Source organism: Panthera uncia, chromosome A2 (assembly GCF_023721935.1).
Source record: "Panthera uncia isolate 11264 chromosome A2, Puncia_PCG_1.0, whole genome shotgun sequence".
Taxonomy (NCBI): Eukaryota; Metazoa; Chordata; class Mammalia; order Carnivora; family Felidae; genus Panthera; species Panthera uncia.
In genome coordinates, this window is record NC_064816.1 from 90,086,634 (window position 1) to 90,110,939 (window position 24,306).

The 24,306-nt window shown below is 34.9% G+C and overlaps 1 protein-coding gene across 4 annotated transcripts in view; it reads left to right on the top strand.

The window, feature by feature from the left end:
* Nucleotides 1-22,204, top strand: part of CFAP69 (cilia and flagella associated protein 69) — a 61,361-nt gene extending 39,157 nt beyond the window's left edge. For all 4 annotated transcript variants that reach the window (XM_049641413.1, XM_049641410.1, XM_049641411.1 and 1 more), the window contains 10 exons: nt 255-370; nt 5,543-5,661; nt 9,379-9,460; nt 12,371-12,563; nt 15,529-15,666; nt 16,296-16,372; nt 17,702-17,899; nt 19,601-19,687; nt 21,570-21,674; nt 21,987-22,204. In XM_049641413.1, the coding sequence (XP_049497370.1) occupies nt 255-370; nt 5,543-5,661; nt 9,379-9,460; nt 12,371-12,563; nt 15,529-15,666; nt 16,296-16,372; nt 17,702-17,899; nt 19,601-19,687; nt 21,570-21,674; nt 21,987-22,157 (1,286 nt within the window). In that variant the 3' untranslated portion in view covers nt 22,158-22,204. The remainder of the gene's footprint in view (nt 1-254; nt 371-5,542; nt 5,662-9,378; nt 9,461-12,370; nt 12,564-15,528; nt 15,667-16,295; nt 16,373-17,701; nt 17,900-19,600; nt 19,688-21,569; nt 21,675-21,986) is intronic.
* The last annotated feature ends 2,102 nt before the right edge of the window (nt 22,205-24,306 follow it).

Here is a 24,306-nt window from a genome sequence, read left to right on the forward strand (position 1 = left end):
TACTAGACATGCTCTACATATGGGGCTACTGACTGTAGTCAGTGTTCAAAGAATCCCTTTATCATCATCTGTCTACAGCTTCTAAGTAACTGTGCAATGAAAACAGCCCCTTTTAAAATAGTTGCTTTAGCTGAAATTTTATAAGGAGTTTCTTTTTTTTTCTTTTTTTAAGAAGAGATTTCAAAACAGTAATTGATCAAAATAAAAATACAATGTCCAGTAAGTTTACATTCTTTCGATTTTTTTCATACCAGGCATTTTTAAAAATATAATCAAGTCTCATGACAAAGAAGAAGCCATTGTTTTGGAAATTCAATCTGATATATTACTTATCTTATCTGGTCTTTGTGAACATCATATTCCTAGAAAGGTAAGTATGCCTATGAATCCAAGTTTTGTTCAGATCTCCCAATCACCTAGCACTATGAACTTTTTTTTTTTTTTTTTTTTTTTTAATCTCAAGTTAGCTAACACAGAGTGTAATCTTGGCTTCAGGAGTAGATTCCAGTGATTCATTACTCCCATATATACCCAGTGCTCATCCCAACAAGTGACCTCCTTAAAGCCCATCACCCATTTTACCCACCTCCATCAACCCTCAGTTTGTTCTGTATTTAAGAGGCTCTTATGGTTTGCCTCCCTGTTTTTATCTTATTTTTCCTATCCTTCCCCTATGATCATCTGTTAAGTTTCTCAAATACCACATATAAATGAAATCATATATCTGCCTTTCTCTAACTGACTTATTTCAGTTAGCATAATACCCTCCAGTTCCATCTGTGTTGTTGCAGGATTTCATTCTTTTTCATCACAGAGTAGTATTCCATTATATGTATATATACCACATCTTCTTAATTCATTCATCAGTTGATGGACATTTGGGCTCTTCCACAATTTGGCTATTGTTAATTTCACTGCTATAAACATTGGGGTGCATGTGCCCCTTCAAGTCAGCACTCCTGTATCCTTTGGAAAAAATCCTAGTAGTGCAATTGCTGGGATGTAGGGTAATTCTATTTTTAATTTTTTGAAGAAACTCCACACTGTTTTCCAGAGTGGCTGCACCAGTTTGCATTCCCACCAATAGTGCAAGAGGGTTCTCCTTTCTCCACATCCTTGCCAACATCTGTTGTTTCCTGAGTTGTTAATTTTAGCCATTCTGACTGGTATGAGGTGGTATCTCATTATGGTTTTGGTTTCTATTTCCCTGATGATATGTGATGTTGAGCATCTTTTTCATATGCATATTAGCCATGTGGATGTCTTCTTTGGAAAAGTGTCTATTGATGTCTTCTGCCTATTTCTTCACTGGATTATCTGTTTTTCATGTGTTGAGTTTGGTAAGTTCTTTATAGATTTTGGATACTAACCCTTTATCTGATTGGCCACTTGCAAATATCTTCTCCCATTCTGTTGGTTGCCTTTTAGTTTTGTTGATCATTTCCTTTGCAGTGCAGAAGCTTTTTGTCTTGATGAGGTACCAATAATTCATTTTTGCTTTTACTTCCCTTGCATTCAGAAACATGTAAGTAAGAAGTTGCCGTGGCCGAGATCAAAGAAGTTGCTGCCTGTTTTCTACTGTAGGACTTTAATGGTTGCCTGTCTCACATTTAGGTCTTTTATCTATTCTGAATTTATTTTGTGTATGGTGTAAGAAAGTGGTCCAGCTTCCGTCTGTATGTTGCTGTCCAGTTCTCCCCTCACCATTTGCTAAAGACACTGTCTTTTTTCCATTGGATACCCTTTCCTGCTTTGTCAAAGGACAAAGGATTTGTGTGTCCATTTCTGGATTCTCTATTCATGGTCGATGTGTCTGTTTTTGTGCCAATACCGTACTGTGTTGATGGTTACAGCTTTGTAATAAACGGGAGAAAGTCCAGGATTGTGATGCCTCTACCTTTGGTTTTCTTTTTCAACATTACTTTGATTATTCAGGTACTTTTGTGGTTCCATACAAATTTTAGGATTGTTTGTTCTAGCTCTGTGAAGAATGCTTTGATAGGGATTGCACTGAATACGTAGACTGCTTTGGGTAGTATTGACATTTTAACAATATTTATTCTTCTAGTCCATGAGCATGGAATATTTTTCCATTTTTTTTGTGTCTTCTTCAATTTCTTTCATAAGCTTTTCATAGTTTTCAGTGTATAGATTTTTCATCTCTTTGGTTAGGTTTATTCCTAGGTATTTTATGGGTTTTGGTGCAATTGTAAATAGGATTGATTCCCTGATATCTCTTTCTGTTGCTACATTATTGATGTATATAAATATAACCGATTTCTGTACATTGATTTTATATCCTAAGACTTGGCTGAATTCCTGTATCAGTTCTAGTAGTTTTTGGTAGAGTCTTTTGGGTTTTCCACATAGAGTATCGTGTCATCTGCAAAGAGTGTAAGTTTCACTTCTTTGCCAATTTGGATGCCTTTTATTTCATTTTGTTGTCTGATTGCTGAAGCTAGAACTTCCAACACCAGGTTAAGCAACAATGGTGAGAGTGGACATCCCTGTTGTATTCCTGATCTCATGAGGAAAGCTCTCAGTTTTTCCCCATTGAGGATGGTATTAGGGCCTTTCATGATGTTATGTTATATTATAACATATAATATGGCTTTTATGATGTTATGGTATATTCCTTCTATCCTGACTTCTTGAGGGTTTTTATTAAGAAAGGATGCTGTATTTTGTCAAATGCTTTTTATGCATCTATTGACAGGACCATATGGTTCTTATCCTTTCTTCTGTTAATGTGATGTATCACATTGATTGATTTGTGAATATTGAACCAGCCCTGCAGCCCAGGAACGAATCCCACTTGATCATGGTGAATAATTCTTTCTATATGCTATTGAATTTGATTTGCTAGTATCTTGTTGAGAATTTTTGCATCCATGTTCATCAAGGATATTGGCCTGTAATTCTCCTTTCTAGTAGGGTCTTTGTTTGATTTGGGAATCAAGGTAATGCTGGCTTCCTAGAATGAGTCTGGAAGCTTTCCTTCCATTTTTATTTTTTGGAACAGTTTGAGAATAGGTATTAACTCTGCTTTAAATAGCTGGCATAATTCCCTTGGGAAGCCATCTAGCCCAGGACTCTTACTTGTTAGGAGATGTTTGATAACCAATTTAGTTTCTTTGCTGGTTATGGGTCTGATCCAATTTTCTATTTCTTCCTGTTTGAGTTTTGGTAGTGTGTGAGTGTCCAGGAATTTGTCAGTCTGAAGAAAGCCACACAATTTTTAAAACTCCGATCCTCAGCTCCTGGCGCTGTTTGCAAGGTAGAAACTGGCACTCTCCATATTTCTCACTCCCCAGTCCGTGGTCTGGAGAGGTTTTACTCTTGTACTAACACAATACCACAATTCCACAGCCTCTGTCTTTCCCTTTTGTCTCTCCAAAGAAGAGGTTCCTTCCCCTCCATGCCTACACTGTTTTATCTCCCCCAGTTTGCATACATGCACCTCTGACCCACTAAGCTGTCTCCCTCAACCCGTGGAGATCCTTCTGCTAACCACCCCCCCCGCCCCCCCGCCAGATTTATTTCCTGGTGTTCCAAATGCTCTAACCTCAATAGAGCTGTGTTTGAGGGAGGAGGGAAATCCTGGTCCCCCTACTCGTCTGCCACCTTAACTCCTCCCTCTAAACTTTTCCTTGGTGTTCATAAATGTTGGTGTTTTTTTAATCCTGTGAAGTTTTAATATTCTTTTTTGTAATTAGAGTATTCTTATATACGATAAAATATATATTTTGTGTATATTTTGATAGGTTTTGATGAATGTATATACCCATTTAACCAGTTCCCCAATTAAAACAGACTATTGTTATCTCACTATAAAATTCTTTTTTTTTAATTTATTTATTTTTGAGAGACAGAGAGAGAGAGAGAGAGAGCAAGCACTAGCAGGGGAGGGACAGAGAGGGAGAATTCCAAGCAGGCTCCATGCTCTCCACAGAGCCTGACGTGGGGCTTGATCCCACATCTGTGAGATCATGACCTGAGCCAAAATCAAGAGTTAAATGCTTAACTGACTAAGCCACCCAGGTGCCCCATCCCTATAAAATTCTTTCATGCCCCTTAGCAGCCATCCCCCCACTTGCCTTCAGGTAACCACTATTCTGATTTCTATCCCCTTAAGTTAGTATTGCCTATTTATTTACTTTACATGAATGGAACCACATAGTATTTACTGTTTTATAACTGGTTTCTGTCATCCAGCATTATATTTCTGAAATATATTGATATTGTTGCAGGTATCAGCAGTTCATTCCTTTTTATTGCTGAATAGTATTTCACTCTGAATATACCAAATTTTTTTTATCCATTCCCCTATTGATAAACACTTAGGTTGTTTCCATTTGGGACTATTATGTAGAAAGCTTCAGTGAACATTTTTATAGTAGTTTTTTGTGGACATCATTCTTTCATTTCTCCTAAATACCTAGGAGTGCAATTAATGGTTCATAAAATAGGTGTCTGTTTTTAAGAAACTGGAAAACAGTTCTTCCAAAGTGGCTGTAGCATTATAAATGTTTTTTTGAGTTTACATTTGATTCAGGGTGATGGGCTTTAAGGAGCACTTGTGTGAAACCCTGGGTGCTGTATGTAAGTGATGAATCACTGAATTCTACACCTTAAACTAATATTACACTGTGTTACTAAGTGGAATTTAAATAAAAACTTGGAGAAAATTGAATTCATAACTAGAATTAAAAATTAGAAAAAAAGAGCTTAATTCCCTTTGATCTTTTTAAACTCTATAATAAACTCTGAGTCTCTAAGATTGATAAATAGCAAAAGATAGAATTGGAAAGATAAAAATTAAAGATTATGAAGTTTTCAATAGAGGGGTTTTAGGGAAAGCCAGCAAGAACAGTAAATCCACACCTCGCTCTGAGCTTTGGTGCAATTTTTCCTTGTATTCTGTCATCCTGTGCCTGTGTTCTTCTGGAAAAATGCTCATAGTCTTGCTTACTGGGTAGCAGAACTGAACAACAAAGCAATGGGAAAGGTAATTGTTAAGGGAGAAATATTAACTGGTAATAACTTGATATAAATTATTAAAGGTTTTACAAAACCTTATATGAGTCTCATATATATATATATGAGAGAAATATATATATGTATACATATATGTATGTATATTTCTCTCTTGGGAGCATTAAAAAATCTTCCATGATAGAATTTTAGCCTCTTAAATTAGTTTTTGCTATCTAGCATTCATCTGACAGGATATTGGACTACATTCATTATAATGTGGAAGAAAATCATGGGGCAAGCTTATGGTTTATTTTTTTTTTTAAAGAAAGGGAAAAATAAAAATTATAAAGAGACATTAAGCTAGCATAGTGATTGATGCCCTTTCTTAAAATGATTAGCTTTATAATAATTTGTCCTAAACTCCTGAGACTGAGTATTAATTCAAAAAATTGTGTAATAAAGTAACAGTGTTTTCTGCTTCTCTGGTAAAAAAAGTTTTAGGGGACAAAATGAAATAGAAAAGGATGAGATTATTTCAAAACATAATTTTAAATAAATCTCTTAGGAAATTTTCGGAACAGAAGGAGTGGATATAATTCTTCATGTAATGAAAACCGACCCCATGAAGTTTCAGAGTGGATTAGGCTATAATGTACTTCTTTTTAGTACACTGGACAGCATTTGGTGAGTATTACTGTAACCAAGTTAGAACTGTAATACAAGAAAATTACCTCATGACATTTGTTGGCTTGAGGTCTGATTTTTTTAAATAGATTTAAGATTTCTATCTAATTTTTTAAAACTGCACAAATTTGTATGGAATAAAAGCCTAGAACAATTAAAACTATAGATTGGATAATAATTGAAATTAACTCTAGTGTATATGATAGAGGAGGGAAAATTTTGTTGCAATAATTTCTCTCTTAAATCAGTTGAAATGTATTTTTGTACCACAATTTAAGCTTCAATTAAAGTTTTGCTAAATTCATAAAAAATTTTTTTCTTCCCTTAACATCACACCATAAAGATAACTCTTCCAATGCCCCCCCCTTTTTTTTTTTTGCCTTTTTGCCTTTTTCTTTTTTCAATAGTCCAGAAATGATATTTACTAACATCCTTTGGAAAGCAATCTTGTCTGTAACTCAGGATACAAGTTTGTATATAAACTTAAATTCTTGTTTTTGTGATTTGAATCCATTCCATTTTGGCCTGGTCTGGAAAAACACAAGCATCTATACTTTTACTCATACAGTTCCTCACTCATTTCCTCTTTGAAGAGTCAAAAACCAATTGATTAGGTATTTCCTAACCAATATTTTTCCCCAAATGTCTTAGCATTCCTAAATAGCAATAAATAAATAAATATTGCTTTTCTTAACATTAATTTATGAAATTTTGTCTTGGAGAAAATTACTTGAGTTTCAAATATCATTAACACTTAACATATTTCTTTTTTTCTGCTTGGGTGGGATTCATGACAGCCCCACTGCAGCATATCTGGGGGGAAAAACTGACTATAGATCTAACACAAAGAGCAATGAGAACATCTTTTGTTACAATATTTGGTCTTTTATTCTCAGTTCCTGTAATAGCTCCAGAGTAATAATTTTTGAAGGCTGTGTCTTTTGTTATATATAACAAGCCCCTTTCAACCACATCTGAGTTTATGTCAATGAGGTAGTTTTTGGAGAGCGCCTAGATAACCACAGGATGGGGGGCTGGTTCTGCCTACAAGGTCACAAACAAGTCTTAACAAATTTAAGAAGACTTAAATCATTCAAAATATCTTTTCTGACCACAATGGAAGAAAACTAGAAATCAATACCAAATGGAAGTTAGGAAAATTCACAAATGCATGGGGATTAACACACCCTTGAACTACCACTGGGTCAAAGACAAAAGCAAAAGGAAAATTAGAAATTTCTCAAGACAAACTAAAATGAAAGTATAGCATAACAAAACTTATGTGATACAGCAACAGCAGTGCTAAGAGGGAAGTTTATGGGGATAAATACCTAGATAGAAAAGAAGAATGATTCAAACAACCTAACTTTACACATAAAGGAACTAGTAAAGGAAGAACAAACTAAGCTCAAAGTTGGCAGAATAAAGAAAATAATAAAGATTATAACAGAAATAAATGAGGGATTGGGAAGAAATCCAGAAAAATAAGAGCTGGTTTGTTTTGAAAACATATCAAAGTCTACAAAGCACTAACTAGACGAAGAAAAAGAAGGAAGATGATTCAAAATAAATGATGTAAATGAAACAACATATCACAACAGATGCCATAGAAATAAAAAAGATCATAAGGGATTATTATGAACAACTCTATGCCAACAAATTGGACAATATAGAAGAAATAGGTAAAATTCCTAGAAACATACAACCCACCAAGACTGAATCAAGAAGAATTAGAAAGCCTGAGCCTCAGTAATCAAAAACCTCCTGGAACACCTGGGTGGCTGAGTCAGTTAAGTGTCTGACTCTTGATTTTGGCTCAGGTTATAATCTCCCAATAGTGAAACTAAGCCTGTGTGGGCTCTGTGCTCAGCGTGAAGTCTGCTCAAGATTCTCTCTCTCTCTGTCTCTCTCTTTCTCTCTCTTCCTCTGCCCCTCTCCCCAGCTTGTGCTCTCTCTCCCTCTCTAAAAAACAAAAAACAAACCTCCTAACAAAAACAGCTCAGGACTTGAGAGCTTCACAGTTGAAATTTACCAAACATTTAAAGAAGAATTAATACAATCCTTAAATTCTTCCAAAATATAGAAAAGGGAACACTTCCAAAATCATTTTATGAGGCCAGCATCACCATGATACCAAAGCCACACAAAGATACTATAAGAAAAGAAAAACTACAGAGCAATATTCCTGAGGAACATAGAAGCAAAAGTCCTATAGAAAATATTAACAAACTGAATTCAACAACAAATTAAAAGGATCATACACCATTACCAAGTGGGATTTATCCTTGGCATGCAAGAATTGCTCAATACAAGCAAATCAATCAGTGTGATATACCACATTAACACAATGAAGAACAAAAATCACAATCATCTCAGTTCTAGAAAAAATGCATGTGACAAAATTCAACACCCTTTCATGATAAAAACAAACTCTCAACAAATTAGGTAGAGAAGGAACTTGCCTTAACACAATAAAGGCCATAAATGAAAAACCCACATTATACTCAATGGTGGAAAGCTAAAAGCTTTTCCTCTAAGATTTGTAACCAGGCAAAGATACCCACTCTCACTATTTCTACTCAATACTGTAAGTACTAGCCAGAGCAATTAGGCAAGAAAAAGAAATAAAAGGCATCTAAATCAGAAAAAAAGTAAAATTATCTCTTGATGAGCTTACATGAGCTTACATGAGCTTATAAAGTTTCAAGATACAAAATCATCTACAAAAATCAGTTGCATTTCTTTACACCAATAATGAACTATGCAAAAAGAAAATTAAGTAAATAGCATCAAAGAGAATAGCACCAAAAAGAATAAAGTACTTAGGAAAAAACATAACCAAGGAAGTAAAAGACTTAAACCCTGAATACTATAAAGCACTGATGAAAGAAATGAAAGCAGATACAAATAAATGGAAGGACTTCTTGTGTTCATGGATTGGGATAATTAATATTGTTTAAATGTCATACTAGTCAAAGTGATGTATAGCTCCATGTAATCCCTATTAAATCCTAAAGATATTTTTTACAGAAATAGAAAACACAATCCTAAAAATTCATATGGAACAACTAATCATCAGGAAAATGCAAATCAAAACCACAATGAGATATCACCTTATACCTGCTAGGGTGGTTATTCAAAACAAAAATAGGTAAATAGATAGACAGGTAGGTAGATATATATAGAGATATATAGATATAGAAATGTTGGCAAGAATATGGAGAAAAGAGACTCTCTTGACATTGTTAGGAATGCCAAGTGGTGCAGCCACTATGGAAAAGAGCATGGAGGTTCCTCACAAAATTAAAAATAGAACTACCACCTGATCCAGTAATCCCTCTTCTACGTATATATCCAAGAGAATTGAAATCAGGATCTTAAAGAAATAGCTGCAGTCCCATGTTCATTGCAGCACTATTCACAATAACCAGGATATGGAAACAACCCAAATGTTCCATCAATAGATGAATGGATAAGAAAATATGGTATATATACACACTATGGAATATTACTCAGCCTTAAAAAAAGAAAATCCTATTTATAGCAACATGGATGGACCTGGAAGACACTATGCTAAGTGAAATAAGTCAGTCACAGAAAACTCTTATACGTGATTTCTCTTAAATGAGGCATCTAACATAGTCAAAGATATAGAAGTAGACAATATATATAGATAGTAGAATCCTTGTTAAAGGAATAACTTCCTTTTTATTTAAGGTGCTGTATTTTGGGATGTTATCCCTTAGAGGATTATTTTCTTGAAAAGGAAGGCATTTTTCTCCTTTTGGATTTACTGGCAGTAAGTATGATTGTTAACAATTATAAAATACTACTAATAATATGTCTTTATTAAAGCTTTCCAAAGCTAATTGCCACAGAACACTATTCTGTAATTAAATGTGTCCCCAAATCATGTTTAAATGTTTGTTTTAAATAAAATCTTGGTGGCTCAGTCAGTTAAGTGTCTGACTTGGCTCAGGTCATGATCTCACGGTTCATGGGTTCAAGCCCTGCGTTAGGCTCTGAACTGACAGCTCAGAGCCTGGAGCCTGCTTTAGATTCTGTGTCTCCCTCCCTCTCTCCATCCTTCCCCCAGTTGTGCTCACTCTCCCAGTCTCTCAAAAATAAAGAAGTAAACATTAAACAAAATCTCACCTGGAGATCATAATTTGCATTTGTATAGGTAAAAGCTCTGAAAATCCCTCCTCTGAAGAAACCAGTGTACTTAGGTCAGAACTCACAAATACATAACAAAAGATAATTTGTTTTATGGGATTTCTTTTCCCCACCAACCTTTAAGGAAATAGTGTGTGAAGTGCTAGACAATATCAAAATGTATAATCATTATTGATAACTTCTAGCTTCTTTTAGTATTAAAAGTTAAGGGCTACATTACACAAAGGAGTAAAGATCAGTATTTTTTAAGAATTGTGTATAGTTTGTAGGTTATGCGAGGAATTAGTATGTCATAGACCATTTCACAGAATGAACAGGAATGGATATATTAAGCCTGTCAGGAAATATAGTTGCCATCTAATACCAATTAAGAATGGCAAAGACCCTCAATTATCCTCAAAGTCATTTTCTACTGGCCTGAATTCTAAGTAAGTCCATAGTCAAGACAATGTGGGAGGAAAAGTTATTTTGGTTTCAGTAAAACTTTGAGAGATATTCTGTCCCTGCCTGTGATTGCCACCATTCATGATTTTATTAACAGAATAATGAACTTAATTGGATTTAGCAAATGTACTACAGTTATTTGTGTCCCTTCATCTCTCTGAAAGAAAATTAGCTGGCATTACAGATAGGAGAGCAAACTCATTAGATATAAAAAATTACATACAAAACATAAATAATGATAAACTTTGATAAACAGGAATGAATCATGACCAGAAACCCTTGGAAAATTCAGAGATATTGGACATAATATGGAAGAATATATGTGTGGCTCTACTAAATGATGTATACCTCACCATGCTTCTCTGATGAGAGTACAGGTGTGCCCAGAGACACATGGTGATGTGTCAGGAGATTCTCAAAGTCACAGAATTAATTTGGCATATCTTCCTAGAATCTTTTTATTTAAAGACTCAAAAGTAGGGAGTTATATAATAGGGGCGCCTGGGTGGCTCAGTTGGTGAAGCCTCAGGTCATGATCTCGCTTGTGTTCTCTCTCTCTCCCAAAAATCAACATTAAAAATAATTATAAAATAATAAATTCTATAGGAATATTTAAGATTATATAAAAGACTTCACAGACATTTCTCAATTGTGTTCACTCTCCTTCACCACTAGGGTTTCTCTGATGGAAAGGCATGAAGAAGACTGCTAGGAGAAGCCATATATAGCACAATGGTTATGAGCATAGGCTGCAATCAGTCTGATTGAGGCCTCCAATACTTGTTAGCTGTGTACCTTGGACAAGTATTTAACATCTCTGTAATATGTTTCTTCATCTATAAAAGAGATAACAGTATCTACCCCGTGCACTGTTGGGAGATTTATATGAGTGATTATATATGCGTGTGCACGTGTGTGTGTGTGTATAGACAGACAGACACATACACACACATACACACTTGTTTGGAATAGTGCCTGACATATTTTTACCATGTAAGTGTTTTCTATTATTATGAATATAATTATGAGATTGTACTTAATGTGGATCAAACCAATCAAGTTAATTACAGATAAAAAATATTCTTTAATGAAATTTTTAGATCAACTCCAACCTTTGACATTTGCCCCTTTTTCCTGAAAGTGATGTATAGGAATAAAAAACTCAGTTAAGAGTTCTGCTTAATACAATCTGCTAAAATATTTATTCAGTATGCAATAATTGCTAATTATGTTAGATATTATTTAGAACTTACTATGTGCCAGGCAGTCTTGTATAATTCATCATAATAACTCTTTAAAGCAGGTAATATTATAATCTTTCATTTTATAAAAGAGGAAACTGATAATGTTTGCAGTTCAAACAACAGGTTACATGTTTCCTTTGCTATATTCTATTAGTGGTATACTATGAGTTAATCAACAAAAAATATTTCAGACACAAATTATTGTGTGGAGGAGGCTATCATTGTGGATGGACTTTTCTATACCTAAATTTTGGTTTGCTGAAAACTAGTAGCAAAACAAAGGAATATGCTTGATGATTTTTCTTAAATGCTTACTGTTTTGGATGCTGATTTTCAAAATACAAAATTACATCTCATTTGTATCTATTTTCATATATGACTTCCACTTGCAATTACCATCAGTTATTTTCTTAATCACAATGAGATTATAGTTAATATGAGTCTTTATAAACCTTAATAAATCATGTAAATTGGAAAGATCCTATAAATACAGTGAACTATGTATAGTACTGTTGCCATTGCTCTACCTAAAATGAACATTTTCATTTATTTTTATAATCTCTCTTTTTCTGACTGAACCTAATCATTACATTTTGGTCATGACATATATTCATGACTATATCAGAATTATATTGAATCTTTTTCTTTTTATATTTTCTAATTCTTAATGTTTGAAAACATACTTTTTAATAGGAGATTGTCCCAAATCATACTTCAGTCTGAAATTTAAGGCAGTCATTTAGAAGAAAGTTACTGATCAGTAATACAAATGTTTGTTTTCTTTTTTGAAGGTAATAATTTTTAAAATTTATTGCATTTTTTTCTTTCCTGTTTCCTTGCAAAAGTTGAACCAAAAAAAATTCTGTAATCTAGTACTTGGAATAATGGTTGAATTTTGTGATAATCCCAAAACTACGGCTCATGTTAATGCTTGGCGAGGGAAGAAGGACCAGACAGCCGCTAGTCTTTTAATTAAATTATGGAGAAAGGAAGAAAAAGAACTAGGAGTAAAACGTGATAAACATGGGATGATCATTGGTAAGTGTATTTATAACTGTTATAATAGCAATTAGATGTATATTTTTAATTGAGACATAATTGAATTTTACATTGCATTAGTTTTTTAGTTTTTTATACATTACAAAATTATTACCACAATAAGTTTAGTTAACATCCGTCACCACACAGTTACAATCTTTTTCTTGTGATGGAACTTTTAAGAACTACTCTCAGCAACTTTCAAATATATAATAAAATATTGTTAGAATAGCCACCACCCTGTTAATTACATCCATAGGACTTCATCATCTTTCACCCATATTTTTAGAAAGAGATCTTTAAGATATGAGGGAAGTATGAGAACTTTCACCCCTTTGTTTAAGGTTCTTTTCACAAGAGTTTGAAGAACTTGCTATCATAAATTCTGAATGAATGGAAGAAAAGTATATTATCAGCAGATTCATATTTTTATAGATATTTTCAGGAAGTGGTATTTGATTATATTGTTTAACTCAAAACAAAACAAAACCTAACACCATGTCCTAAAGAAGTTCCTTTGAGTTACCTGCTTTTACAAATAGATTCAACCCATTTCATTTACTGATAAAATTGGGGATATAAATAGAGTGCCTGTATAGTATTTTGCACATTTCTGTTGATTCATATTCATGCAGTTTACTTTTTTTTTTTTTTTACAAATGAATAGTCTAATGAATTATTATAAAGTCAACATCTATGTGACTAATACACAGTTTACATTATACATTGCATATGTATATGTAATACATATATAAAATGTTACAATTATTTTATTGCATGTAAGTTAAACCACAATAGGAATGATTTTTAAAGGAAAAACAAAGAGAAATGATCTATTGTAAACACCCCAGAAAGACCCTACTCATAGACCCTTTCCAAGCACAACTGGATCTCTTCTATTCAATATTGTTCTTAAGATTCATCCACATTAGATTTAAAGCTGTATTACAAAGCTGTGGTCATCAAGACACTATGGTACTGGCACAAAAACAGATACATAGATCAATGGGACAGAGGAGAAAACTCAGAAATGCACTGAACTATATGGTTAGTTCATCTTCAACGAAGTAGAAAAGAATATCCAATGGAAAAAAAGACAGTATATTCAGCAAATGGTGTTGGGAAAACCAGACAGTGACATGCATACACCATACACATGCTTACGCCACACACAAAAATAAACTCAAAATGGATGTAATACCTAAATGTGAGACAGAAAACCATCAAACCATCAAAATCCTAGAGGAGAACACAGGCAGCAACCTCTTTGACCTTGGCCACAGCAACTTCTTAGTAGACACGTGGCTGAAGGCAAGGGACAAAAAGCAAACGTGCACTTCATCAAGATAAAAAGCTTCTGTACAGCGAAGGAAACAATCAAAACTAAACGGCAACTGACTGAATGGAAGAAGATAATTTGCAAATGACATATCTGATAAAGGGTTAGTATCTAGAATGTATACAGAATTTATAAAACCCAACACCCAAAAAACAAATAATCCAGTTAAAAAATAGGCAGAAGACATGAATAGACACTTTCCCAAAGAAGACATCCAGATGGCCAACAGACACATGAAATGTTGCTCAATATCCCTCATCATCAGGGAAATACAAATCAAAACCACAATGAGATATCACTTCCCACCTGTGAGAATGGCTAAAATTAACAACACAAGAAACAGGTGTTTGTGAGGATGCAGAGAAACAGGAACCCTCTTGCACTGTTAGTGGGAATGCAAACTGGTATAGCTACTCTGTAGAACAGTATGGAGATTCCTCAAAAAAACTGAGAATAGATCTACCCTACAATCCAGCAATTTCACTATTAGGTGTTTACCCAAAGGATACAAAAATACAGATTTGAAGGGGTATGTGCTCCCCAATGTTTACAGCAGTATGCTCAATAATAGCCAAACTATGGAAAGAGCCCAAATGTCCATCAACTGATGAATGGATAAAGAAGAGGTAGTATGTATATATATACAGTGAAATATTACTCAGCCATCAAAAAGAATGAAATATTATCATTTGCAATGACGTGGAGTAAAAATACATTGTGCTAATAAGCAAAATAAGTCAATCACAGAAAGACAAATACTATATGATTTCACCCATATGTGGAACTTAAGAAACAAAACAAACAAACATATGGAAAGGGGTGGGGGAAGAGAAGAGAGGGAAACAAACCACAAGAGACTCTTAATGATAGAGAACAAACTGAGAGTTGATGGAGGGAGGTGGGGGGAATGGGCTAGATGAGTGATGGCTATTAAGGAGGGCACTTATGAGAAGCGCTGGGTGTTGTATATAAGGATGAATCACTTTTATTTTTTTAAGTGTATTTATATATTTTGAGAGTGAGAGAGAGCATGAGCAGGGGAGGGGCAGAGAAAGGGAGAGAGAGGATCTCAAGCAGCCTCCACGCCACCACTGTAGAGGCCGACGCAGGGCTTGAACCCCGAACTGTGAGATCTTGACCTGAGTTGAAATCAAGAGTCAGATGCTTAACTGACTAAGACACCCAGGCACCCCAAAAGTAATTTTTTAATGTTTATTTATTTATTTTGAGAGAGAAGAGCGTGAGAGGGGCAGAGAGAGGAAGAGAGAATTCCAAGCAGGCTCTGCCCTGTCAGCACAGAGCCCGATTCAGGGCTCAAACCCATGAACCTTGAGATCATGACCTGAGCCAAAATCAAGAGTCAGACACTTAACTGACTGAGCCACCCAGGCACCCCTAAAATAGTTATTTTGTGAAATTTTCATATTGTACGTAAATAATAAAAAAGCTTTAAATTTTGCCATAGAATGGGGAATAACTGGCTTACTTATGCTTTCACAAGAATAACCATATACAATGCACTGTTTTATAATATATATTCTATGTCTGGAGTAAAATTTCAAATTAAATTAATTTACTAATGTTTTTACCTGTCCTTTCTGTGTTTTCATGATATGCAATGAGTAGATACAAAGAAACCTCTATTTACTAGTTTCCAAGAAGAGCAAAAAATCATGCCACTGCCTGCAAACTGCCCAACTATTGCAATTATGGATGTTGCCGAGAATATCAGAGCAAAAATTTATGCTGTGCTGGGCAAACTAGGTAAGAAGCTACTTGTCACATTCATAAGAGCCTCTGTTTTGCAGAGTGTGCAAGTTCATTTTGCTTTGGAGTCTATTTTTCAGACATGATCAAAAAGTCCCCTGATACAGATAAATGCATGTTTCATTGTTACTCTAATGTCCAGCCTACACCCTTGATGAATTAGAATCAGAATCTCTGGGTATGGAGCCCAGGCATCAGCATTTTTCAAAGCTCCCCAGGCAGTTCTAGGTGCAGCCAGGATTAAAAGTGGTTAGTTTAGATGATTAGGCTTAAACACAAGAATTCTGAAATACTTGCATTTTTAAAGTCCTTCTTTTTTTCCCTTTTCTTTTTTTTTTCTAGTCCTTGCTTCCTATTAAGGGAAAAGGTACTCAAACATTATTCAGTCTCTGAAAATACAGTATCATTGTCTTAACCACAGCAGTGACTCAATAAGGATGACCTGGCAGAGGTTTCTTATAGGAGGAAGCCAAAAGCTCACAAAACTAACTTTTCTATAATCAAGATGAAACAAAAATAACTGTTTGCATTAGTTTTTATGATAGATATATGGGGTTATTATTTTTTTTTTTTTTTGGAATTACTTGCTTTGTTATAGTAATTCTTTCTTTATAAACTTTGTTTAGATTTTGAAAATTTACCTGGCCTATCTGCTGAAGATTTTGTCACTCTTTGTATCATACATAGATACCTTGATTTTAAAGTAAGTACTTTCTTATAATCTTGTTATTACACTCTGATATGACAAAAAAAATCAATTGGGAAATAAAAGATCTATATTCATAGTTGTAAGCAGTCAACCATGTATTGTAAGCAGTCAACCATGTACTGTATAGTTTTTATTTTCCATTTTGCATCTGATACTGTTCCAGAAACATGCAATTAATTAACTGGCTATTTTCCATGGGATGTGATTTCATCTAACTATTTATAAAAGAAGATGGATGTTACTGACAGAGGCATTCAGAAGTTTTACAGAATTTTTAAAATATAACTTCTTCTGTTTATAGAGCATTAGGAGCTATAATTAATTGAATTATTAATGAATTATTGCTTATTAAAATCAATTAATTTTTATTAAAGATTTTATTATTAGTTTATATGGTAATCAAATATCAGTTAAAGGATATTAGGTTGCTCACCCTGATGGTTATATCTTTATTGGCAAATAAATGCTTTTGAAGTGTCAGCAACGTCTTTTTAAGTACATTTTCTTCTACTAATATTAGTATTATATATTTGAATGTTGCCAATGAATAAACCTATTTTCAAATGAAAACAAAGCTCCTTTTCTTCCCAATCCTGGATATATAAATTTTCTGCAAATATAAGCATACTCAAGCACATTAATTTCCAGACAACCTAGAATATGAGCTGTCAGTATGATGAAACCATGGAGTTTTAACAGCTTACGATTCAGTCTTAGGTAGAAAATAAGGGGCAAGAGACAGGACTCTAGACTCCCAGGAATCCCCATGCTCAATGTCCTACAAGTTCAGCCTGACTTAGATTTTTTTTCTTTCAAGCAATTTATATTCTTTATTTTTTTATTTAAGTAGGCTCCATACCTAGTGTGTGACTTGAACTCATGACTCTTGAGATCAAAAGTCTCATGCTCTATGGACTGAGCCAGCCAAGCACTCCTTAACTCATTTTTTAATACATGGGTTTGGGGAGGAAAACATCAGTAGTTCCAGAGGATGAGACTAAAGCAGCAGTTTCTGCAACTATGAAAACAGTGTGACTATAAACCAGAGGGCAGTGACAATGACAGTAAACTAGACTTAGGTAGTAGAGCCTCATCCACAAATACCTTATCACTATAAAATATTTAATAAATTACTTCTGAATACTCAAATGTAACTATTGCCTCAAATTATTCCCAATGCACTTATTCCCAAGTAGTAAGATGGGAAAGGGTGGTTCAGTAGATGTTAACTTTGGAACAACCACCCAAATAAAGGATTACCTAAAATTATATCATTTATTTTTGGTTAATTTAACTTTTTAAACTTAAACTTTATTATAACAGATTGGAGAAATATGGAATGAAATCTATGAAGAAATAAAATTAGAAAAGTTAAGACCAGTCACTACAGATAAAAAAATTTTGGAAGCTATTACAACAGCATCAGAAAATATTGGAAAGATGGTTGCTTCTCTTCAAAGTGAGATGATTGAAAGCCAAGCACACCAAGATGTGCAAAATGAACAAAAAGTATATGCAAAAGTAAGTCACATATACTTTTAAGGCAGAAGATAATTTCATTGTATAAGCTAGTTGACCAGAGGATATATTTGCCTGATTTGTGTTTCAGCACTTAGAGTTATTGTGTAGTTTTTTCTTATAGTTATTTTCAGTGTTCTTGTGAAATTTTTAAAGAAACCATGGAGTTAAGAGCCTGAGATTCAATTACTATATTCAGTATGAATTTATGGCATTGTAATTTGATTTCTACAGGCTTACATTTTAAAAAATAGACAACTGAGATACATTTTTTGAAATGTCAGTTCCAAAAATTGTGGTCTATTTAAGGGTATACACTTGGCAAATTGTGTCTGATAGTGTATCTCTGTGACTGTACATTTAACCTCACTGGGAAAGTTGGCCCTCATCCATCCCTCTGTGATAGGCCCTTACTGGCATGCCAACCATAGGCATATCCATAAAGCTTCATCCTCATTTCAGTACCATAAAACTTACAATGAATGTTCTATCTAAAAATCCAGAGGTAAGCTGGCCTCTGACTTTAATCAGAAAAACCTTCCAGGAAAATATAAGCCATTCTCCTAAAGCTTTGTGTTCAGTCAGAAACTGAATACAACAGAAGTTTTGAACAAACAGGTTAAGTAGCTATTTAGCTTGTCTCCAGATACAAAGGTGATGCAGATTCCCCACTTCTGGTTGGTGACCCTTTATGATTACAATTAAATGTTTACAACTCTCTAAGGTGATTTCCAAAGTTTTCTATTGTCTGATCTTTCACATAGTCTATTAAACGTTTGTATCTACAGCCTAGTAGGAATTCTGTCTGCATCCACCTGTGAATTCTGCTCCATCTTAGACACCAATTTGCTTGAAAGTTTTAAGAGGTTTTATTGCATAGATGTTGCCATTTAAGTAATTTATTTCTCTTAAGCGGGAGAGCCCTCTTGGAAGTCCTGCTGCCTCATTAGTTCTGTAGAATGGCAGAACGTCTGCTGTGTGGACTAACAACTGTTGATTTGTTGGTTATTTTTGATGTGTTATCATGGCTTTGACCCCATTTATTTTTAAGTAGTTGTTTAATTAAATACTCTTAGGTTCATAATTCATAAATTTAATAATATATGCTAAGGGCATGTGTCCTCTGATTATAATTTAGTAAATAGCCTGTTGAGAATTGTTTCTATAATTTAGAAGTAGCCTGCAGTTAGTGGTTACCTCCCTAGACTGCATCACCACAACCAAACGGCACTCTCACAAAACTGCTTGTGTTAAATTGCTACAGTCACAAATTAGTAGTTTTCCTGAAGTAACCTCGCGTAAACTATTATCAATGGCAGTAGGAATCTATTTTCTCCCGTGAATTTGCCGTTGGGTCATTTACTTAGCTTGTTCTGGATTATGATGTGTCTTCACAAGTGATAATCACATAAAGCAATCAGTCTTTGGAGAATGATTATTGTTATTTTATATTTTATATTTTTATAACAACAGTTTTATATTACGTTTCATGGAAAGCAGTTCAAACCTTAGCCACATAGTGAAGGAAGGATTTTTCCTCCATATTTAGACTTTTGCTGAACTCTGAATATTCTAATCCTCTGCTAGTCATTCTAAAATTTACATTGGCAAAATCTAGGTCTTCCTTCAAAGTAAGGGCTTTAAAAAAGCGCTTTGGTATTCTTCCATAGAAACTGGAATTCTTACTTATCTTTCTCATTTCAGATACAAGCCACACACAAGCAAAGAGAACTGGCTACTAAATCATGGGAAAATTTCTTGGCCAGAACATCAAATGCTAAAACTTTAAAGGTAGGACTTTTAAAATCTTGTGATATCCACAACAAATAGTCAACTCAGACAAACAGACTTTTTCAGGAATGTTCATTTGGCCCTTCTGCTGATCTTTTTTTTTTTTTTTTAATGTTTATTCATTTTTTTTTAGAGAGAGAGACAGAGCATGAGTGGGGGAGGAGCAGAGAGAGAGGGAGACACAGAATCCGAAGCAGGCTCCAGGCTCTGAGCTGTCAGCACAGAGCCTGATGCAGGGGTCAAACTCACAGACCACGAGATCATGACCTGAGCCGAAGTCAGACGCTTAACTGACTGAGCCCCCCAGGCACCCCTTCTGCTGACCTTTCTATAGAATACCAACACTGTTAGATCCTCACACGCAATGTAGCATAATAAGTGAAACTATGCATTTTCATATTACAGAAGACGCTACTTGGAGTTTTATTTGATCTAGCAATGGGAATCAAGGATGATTTCCTGGATTGCATAAGGGAGATGATAGTTAGCCAGCAATGAGCAGGAGAAATGTGCTCCTACTTTCCACTTTGAGTCTTCTTATTCATTGGTCATTTCTTTAAGAAGTAGAGTGAAGGACAGAAAAAATAATTGTCTGTACTCTCTCCCCTAAGGGTATTTCCCTTCCATGACCATCAAAAGTAACGTTATATTAAAGCTTAAATGAGAATTGAGAAGAAACATCCCTTTGGAAAAATGTGTGGTAAGCTGTTTCAGGAATAAGTTAGAAACTAATCTAAAAAGTTTATAATGTTGAATGTTTACTTGAGATATGTGAGAAGCAGCAAGTATTTCCAAAACCTCCTTTTTCTATTAATACTTTTGGATATACTTTTATGTAAACTTTTTTTATATATAAACTTTTCCCACTTTTTCCATTAATACTTTGGATATGCTTTTATGTAATGTTACAGTTCTTCCACTAGATATGAAATTGTTGAATGTTAAGTTAGGCCCTGAAAATAGTGAAACCACATTAAGGTAGCAAAACCAAAGTTAAGAACAAAAGCTCACTTGAGGTACCATGTCTCCCCCTTCTCAATAAAAATTCTTCCCAACTTATAAAACATCCTCACAACTATCTGTACTTTTAAGGAATAATTAATGAAAATCATCCCCTCATTTGTTTAAGAATGCAGATCATTTGTTACCTTGAATTTCACCTGTGGCAGTGCTTCAACTATTGAGTTTAACTATAGGTGCAACAGGGGCACCTGGGTGGCTCAGTGATTAAGTGTCCAACTCTTGATTTTGGCTCAGGTCATGATCTCGCAGTACATGGGTTTGAGCCCCACATTAGGCTCTGTGCTGGTAGGGCAGAGCCTGCTTGGGATTCTCTCTTCCTCTCTTTCTGCCCCTCCATGGTTCTTGTGTGTGCATGCTCGCTCTCGCTCTCTCTCTCTCTGTCTCTCCCCCCCCCCCAAAAAATAAATAAACTTAAAAATTTTTTAATATAAGTGCAACAAATTATACAATTTATATTATTCTGTTTGAAGCATTTAAGTGTTCTGATTAGTTTAATTTATGAAAAATATTTTGAAAATATGCATCACCCAAGTTAGTAGCTTATTAAATTATGTGCTAAAAATTGAACATGATTTCCTTAGGACCGCCTTATTCCTTGGTCATATATGACTGGTACCTCTGGAAATTTCAGTAATGGTTTTAGGTGACTGGTGTCTTCTGCATTGTATAAAAGATATAACTTACTAATAATGATCTTTTTAGCCTAAGTGAGTAAGTGTAGGTTACAGGGCTACTTAATGAACAGTCTAAGTATAAGCCAGGCACAATTAAATGTACTTCATATACTTCATTCTAAGTACAATAGTTAATGCTTTAATAGAAATTAATACTACTTTCTTTCTAATTTAAAAATCTTCAGAAAGCAAAGAGGCTTCAGGAAAAAGCTATAGAATCCTCTAGATACAGTGGGCAACCTCCAAATGCAATATTTCATAGGACAGATATTAAAGGCCTTAACACAACGGTAAGGGTTTTTGCTTCATGACTTTTCTTAGTAGATACTGAATTTAGTCTCCATAGAATGTTATTTCCATGGGGTTTTGTCTCATATTTGTTCTTTTCACTGGTCACATTTCCCATAGTTAAGGCATATTTATCTCTAAAGTACCTCCACTCTCACCCAGTACTGGTTTAGACCAGATCAGCCTTCCAGGATTTCCAAGAAACTGCTATAATTTGGTATCTTTTCCAAAGTCAGCTAAAGGATGAATGGGTTTCTCTCTTACTGGGAAATTTTGCAAATGAACTCTTAGATATATACCTTTTGCTTTTCCAGGTGCCTTCTGGTCGGGTAGTAACAGTGGAAAGCACTCCTGCCCGATTACTGGGAGGACCTCTGGCTGATACAGACATTGCTCTTAAAAAACTGCCTATTCGAGGAGGAGCCTTACAAAGGGTGAGAGCAGCCAAAACTGTGAATGAGCCAAAGAAGATCGCTCCTACATAAGACAGTATACAGACTGTCTGAAATAAAGTCTGTTTATTTTAGTTAAATACATGTTTATTTATAATTATAAAGCAAATATTTTGGAATATTTTTGCAGGAAATACTAAGAAAAAATAAAAGTAAGCACACAATTTATTTGTACTGAAAATATCAACATTTGGCATCAGAAGAGGTGTCATCGATTTCTTTTGAAAGATTGCTAATTCTCTTAATTGTAAAACATATAGTATCAGTTAAAACTCCTTTGGTTGCATGACTACTCCATCTGGTTTAAGCCAATAAAAACTTTTACAGGCACTCTGTAGCTATCAAATCTAGGAGTAAATAAGACTGCAGGCATTGTTGGATCCAGGGACTAAAGCACTGTGTAGAATCTCCTTCCCTAGCAGCTACTGGATTATATTTTCCCAAATTGATACCCAGTACAGAAAAATACATGCCTGTCTCTCCACAATGTCTGCAACTGCCTCCACATGTTGGGACCCTTGATTGGTCACATGCCCACTGAGCCATCCACCATGACTTTGGCCAGATCTAAGTACTGCCTACTCCCAGAGCCAGAAGCAGGCCAACTCCAAACAAAATATAGAGATGGACTGGAAAATCAGGATATTGTTATCATATGTACATGTAAGTACTGGGCAGAAAAAACATATGCAACAATTTGTTGGTCAAAGTAAAATAAATTATGTCTGTTATAAAAAGCAAGTGTTATTCATGAGCTAAACAATAAAAATAAAAATACAGATGGTTTTACTCTTAATATATAAATATGCAAAGTTAATTCTAATGCTATTTTCTTCTTTAATGGGGAAGGGAAGGGGAGAGTTGGGAAGTGTTTTCCCTCCTTTGGTGGTGGAGATATCTTTCCAAAAAACAGGAGATAGATGCCTTAATGCTGGATGTGGAACAGAGTGTCCATGTATGTATGCAGTTAGGAGGTTTCCATAGACTGTCTCCATTCCCATCAACTCTAGGGAAGCCACAAAGTTGAATTCATGTCCAGGATATGGAGAGACAAGAACCTGTTTTCTTTAATAGGAAAATATGCTGGTATTTGAGTCTAGATTCTAGGCCCATAGGCACACTCAGCAATATACTGGTAATTGTGTAGCAACTGGTTCTTCAAGAGGAAATAGCCCTTATTTGTAGTGTTTGCCAATTTGCATGGTGTAAATATTCCCACTGTGACCAGTTACAAGCTACCAACATGACGCTACTGAATCCAAAGTTGGGAAGACCTGCATAGAGTCCATGTTATCTGATAAGAGAAGGCTCCATCACCCCACTGGACCCACCTCCTCCAACTTCATCCTCCCTTCTCCTCCTCTTACCTCATCTCACATTCCACCAGAAACTTTCCATTATCCCCATCTGTGAAGGTAGTAGCATCTGCAAAAAGGGGAGAAAGTGCAACGTTTTTCATGTTCTAATTAAAATGAGTTGACAGTATACCATTGGCCAGCAGCTTCTAATCCTGGCCCAGCTGCCTATTCTCCTTGTGGCCCACAAGAATAGATAACATGCATCAGCTTACCATGCAGCTTTGTCTCTCCCGAATCCTTTTCTTTATTACCACCACCACCACCACCACCAAGATATTAGAAATCATAATTTGTTCCTCTTCTTGACAGGAAGCCCTAAGCACAAAGAGTCCATGAAAGAGTAGTTACTGGGTCAAGAAAAGATGTGGATAAGAACACGCAATGATGAGATGTCCATACAAAAAAGCAACAAATACACCTCAAGTATGTCAGATACACACACAATCAAAATGAAGTGTTCATGGCTAAGAACAACAAATCTTGCCTCATTTTGTAGACTATATGCTTCTTCCTCAGATGCTAAGCTCCCTAAGCACAAGGTAGAAACTACATTTCATTCATTATTGAAACCAACACTTCAGTAAATAAATCATTAAATCAGTGTAATGGTGGCCCCAGCTCCTGACAGCCTTTCCCTTGAGCTCTGCAAATGCAGCAAAGTTCTGAGCTCAAAAGGAAGATTCAGCCAACAGAATACAGGTAATGCTAAACACAGATATATTAAGGTAGTTCACATGTATTTACTCCATAACAGTGATAGACTTTATCCAAAATGAATTTTAAGTATTTAAGACATAAATACTATTACATTAACTGATTACACA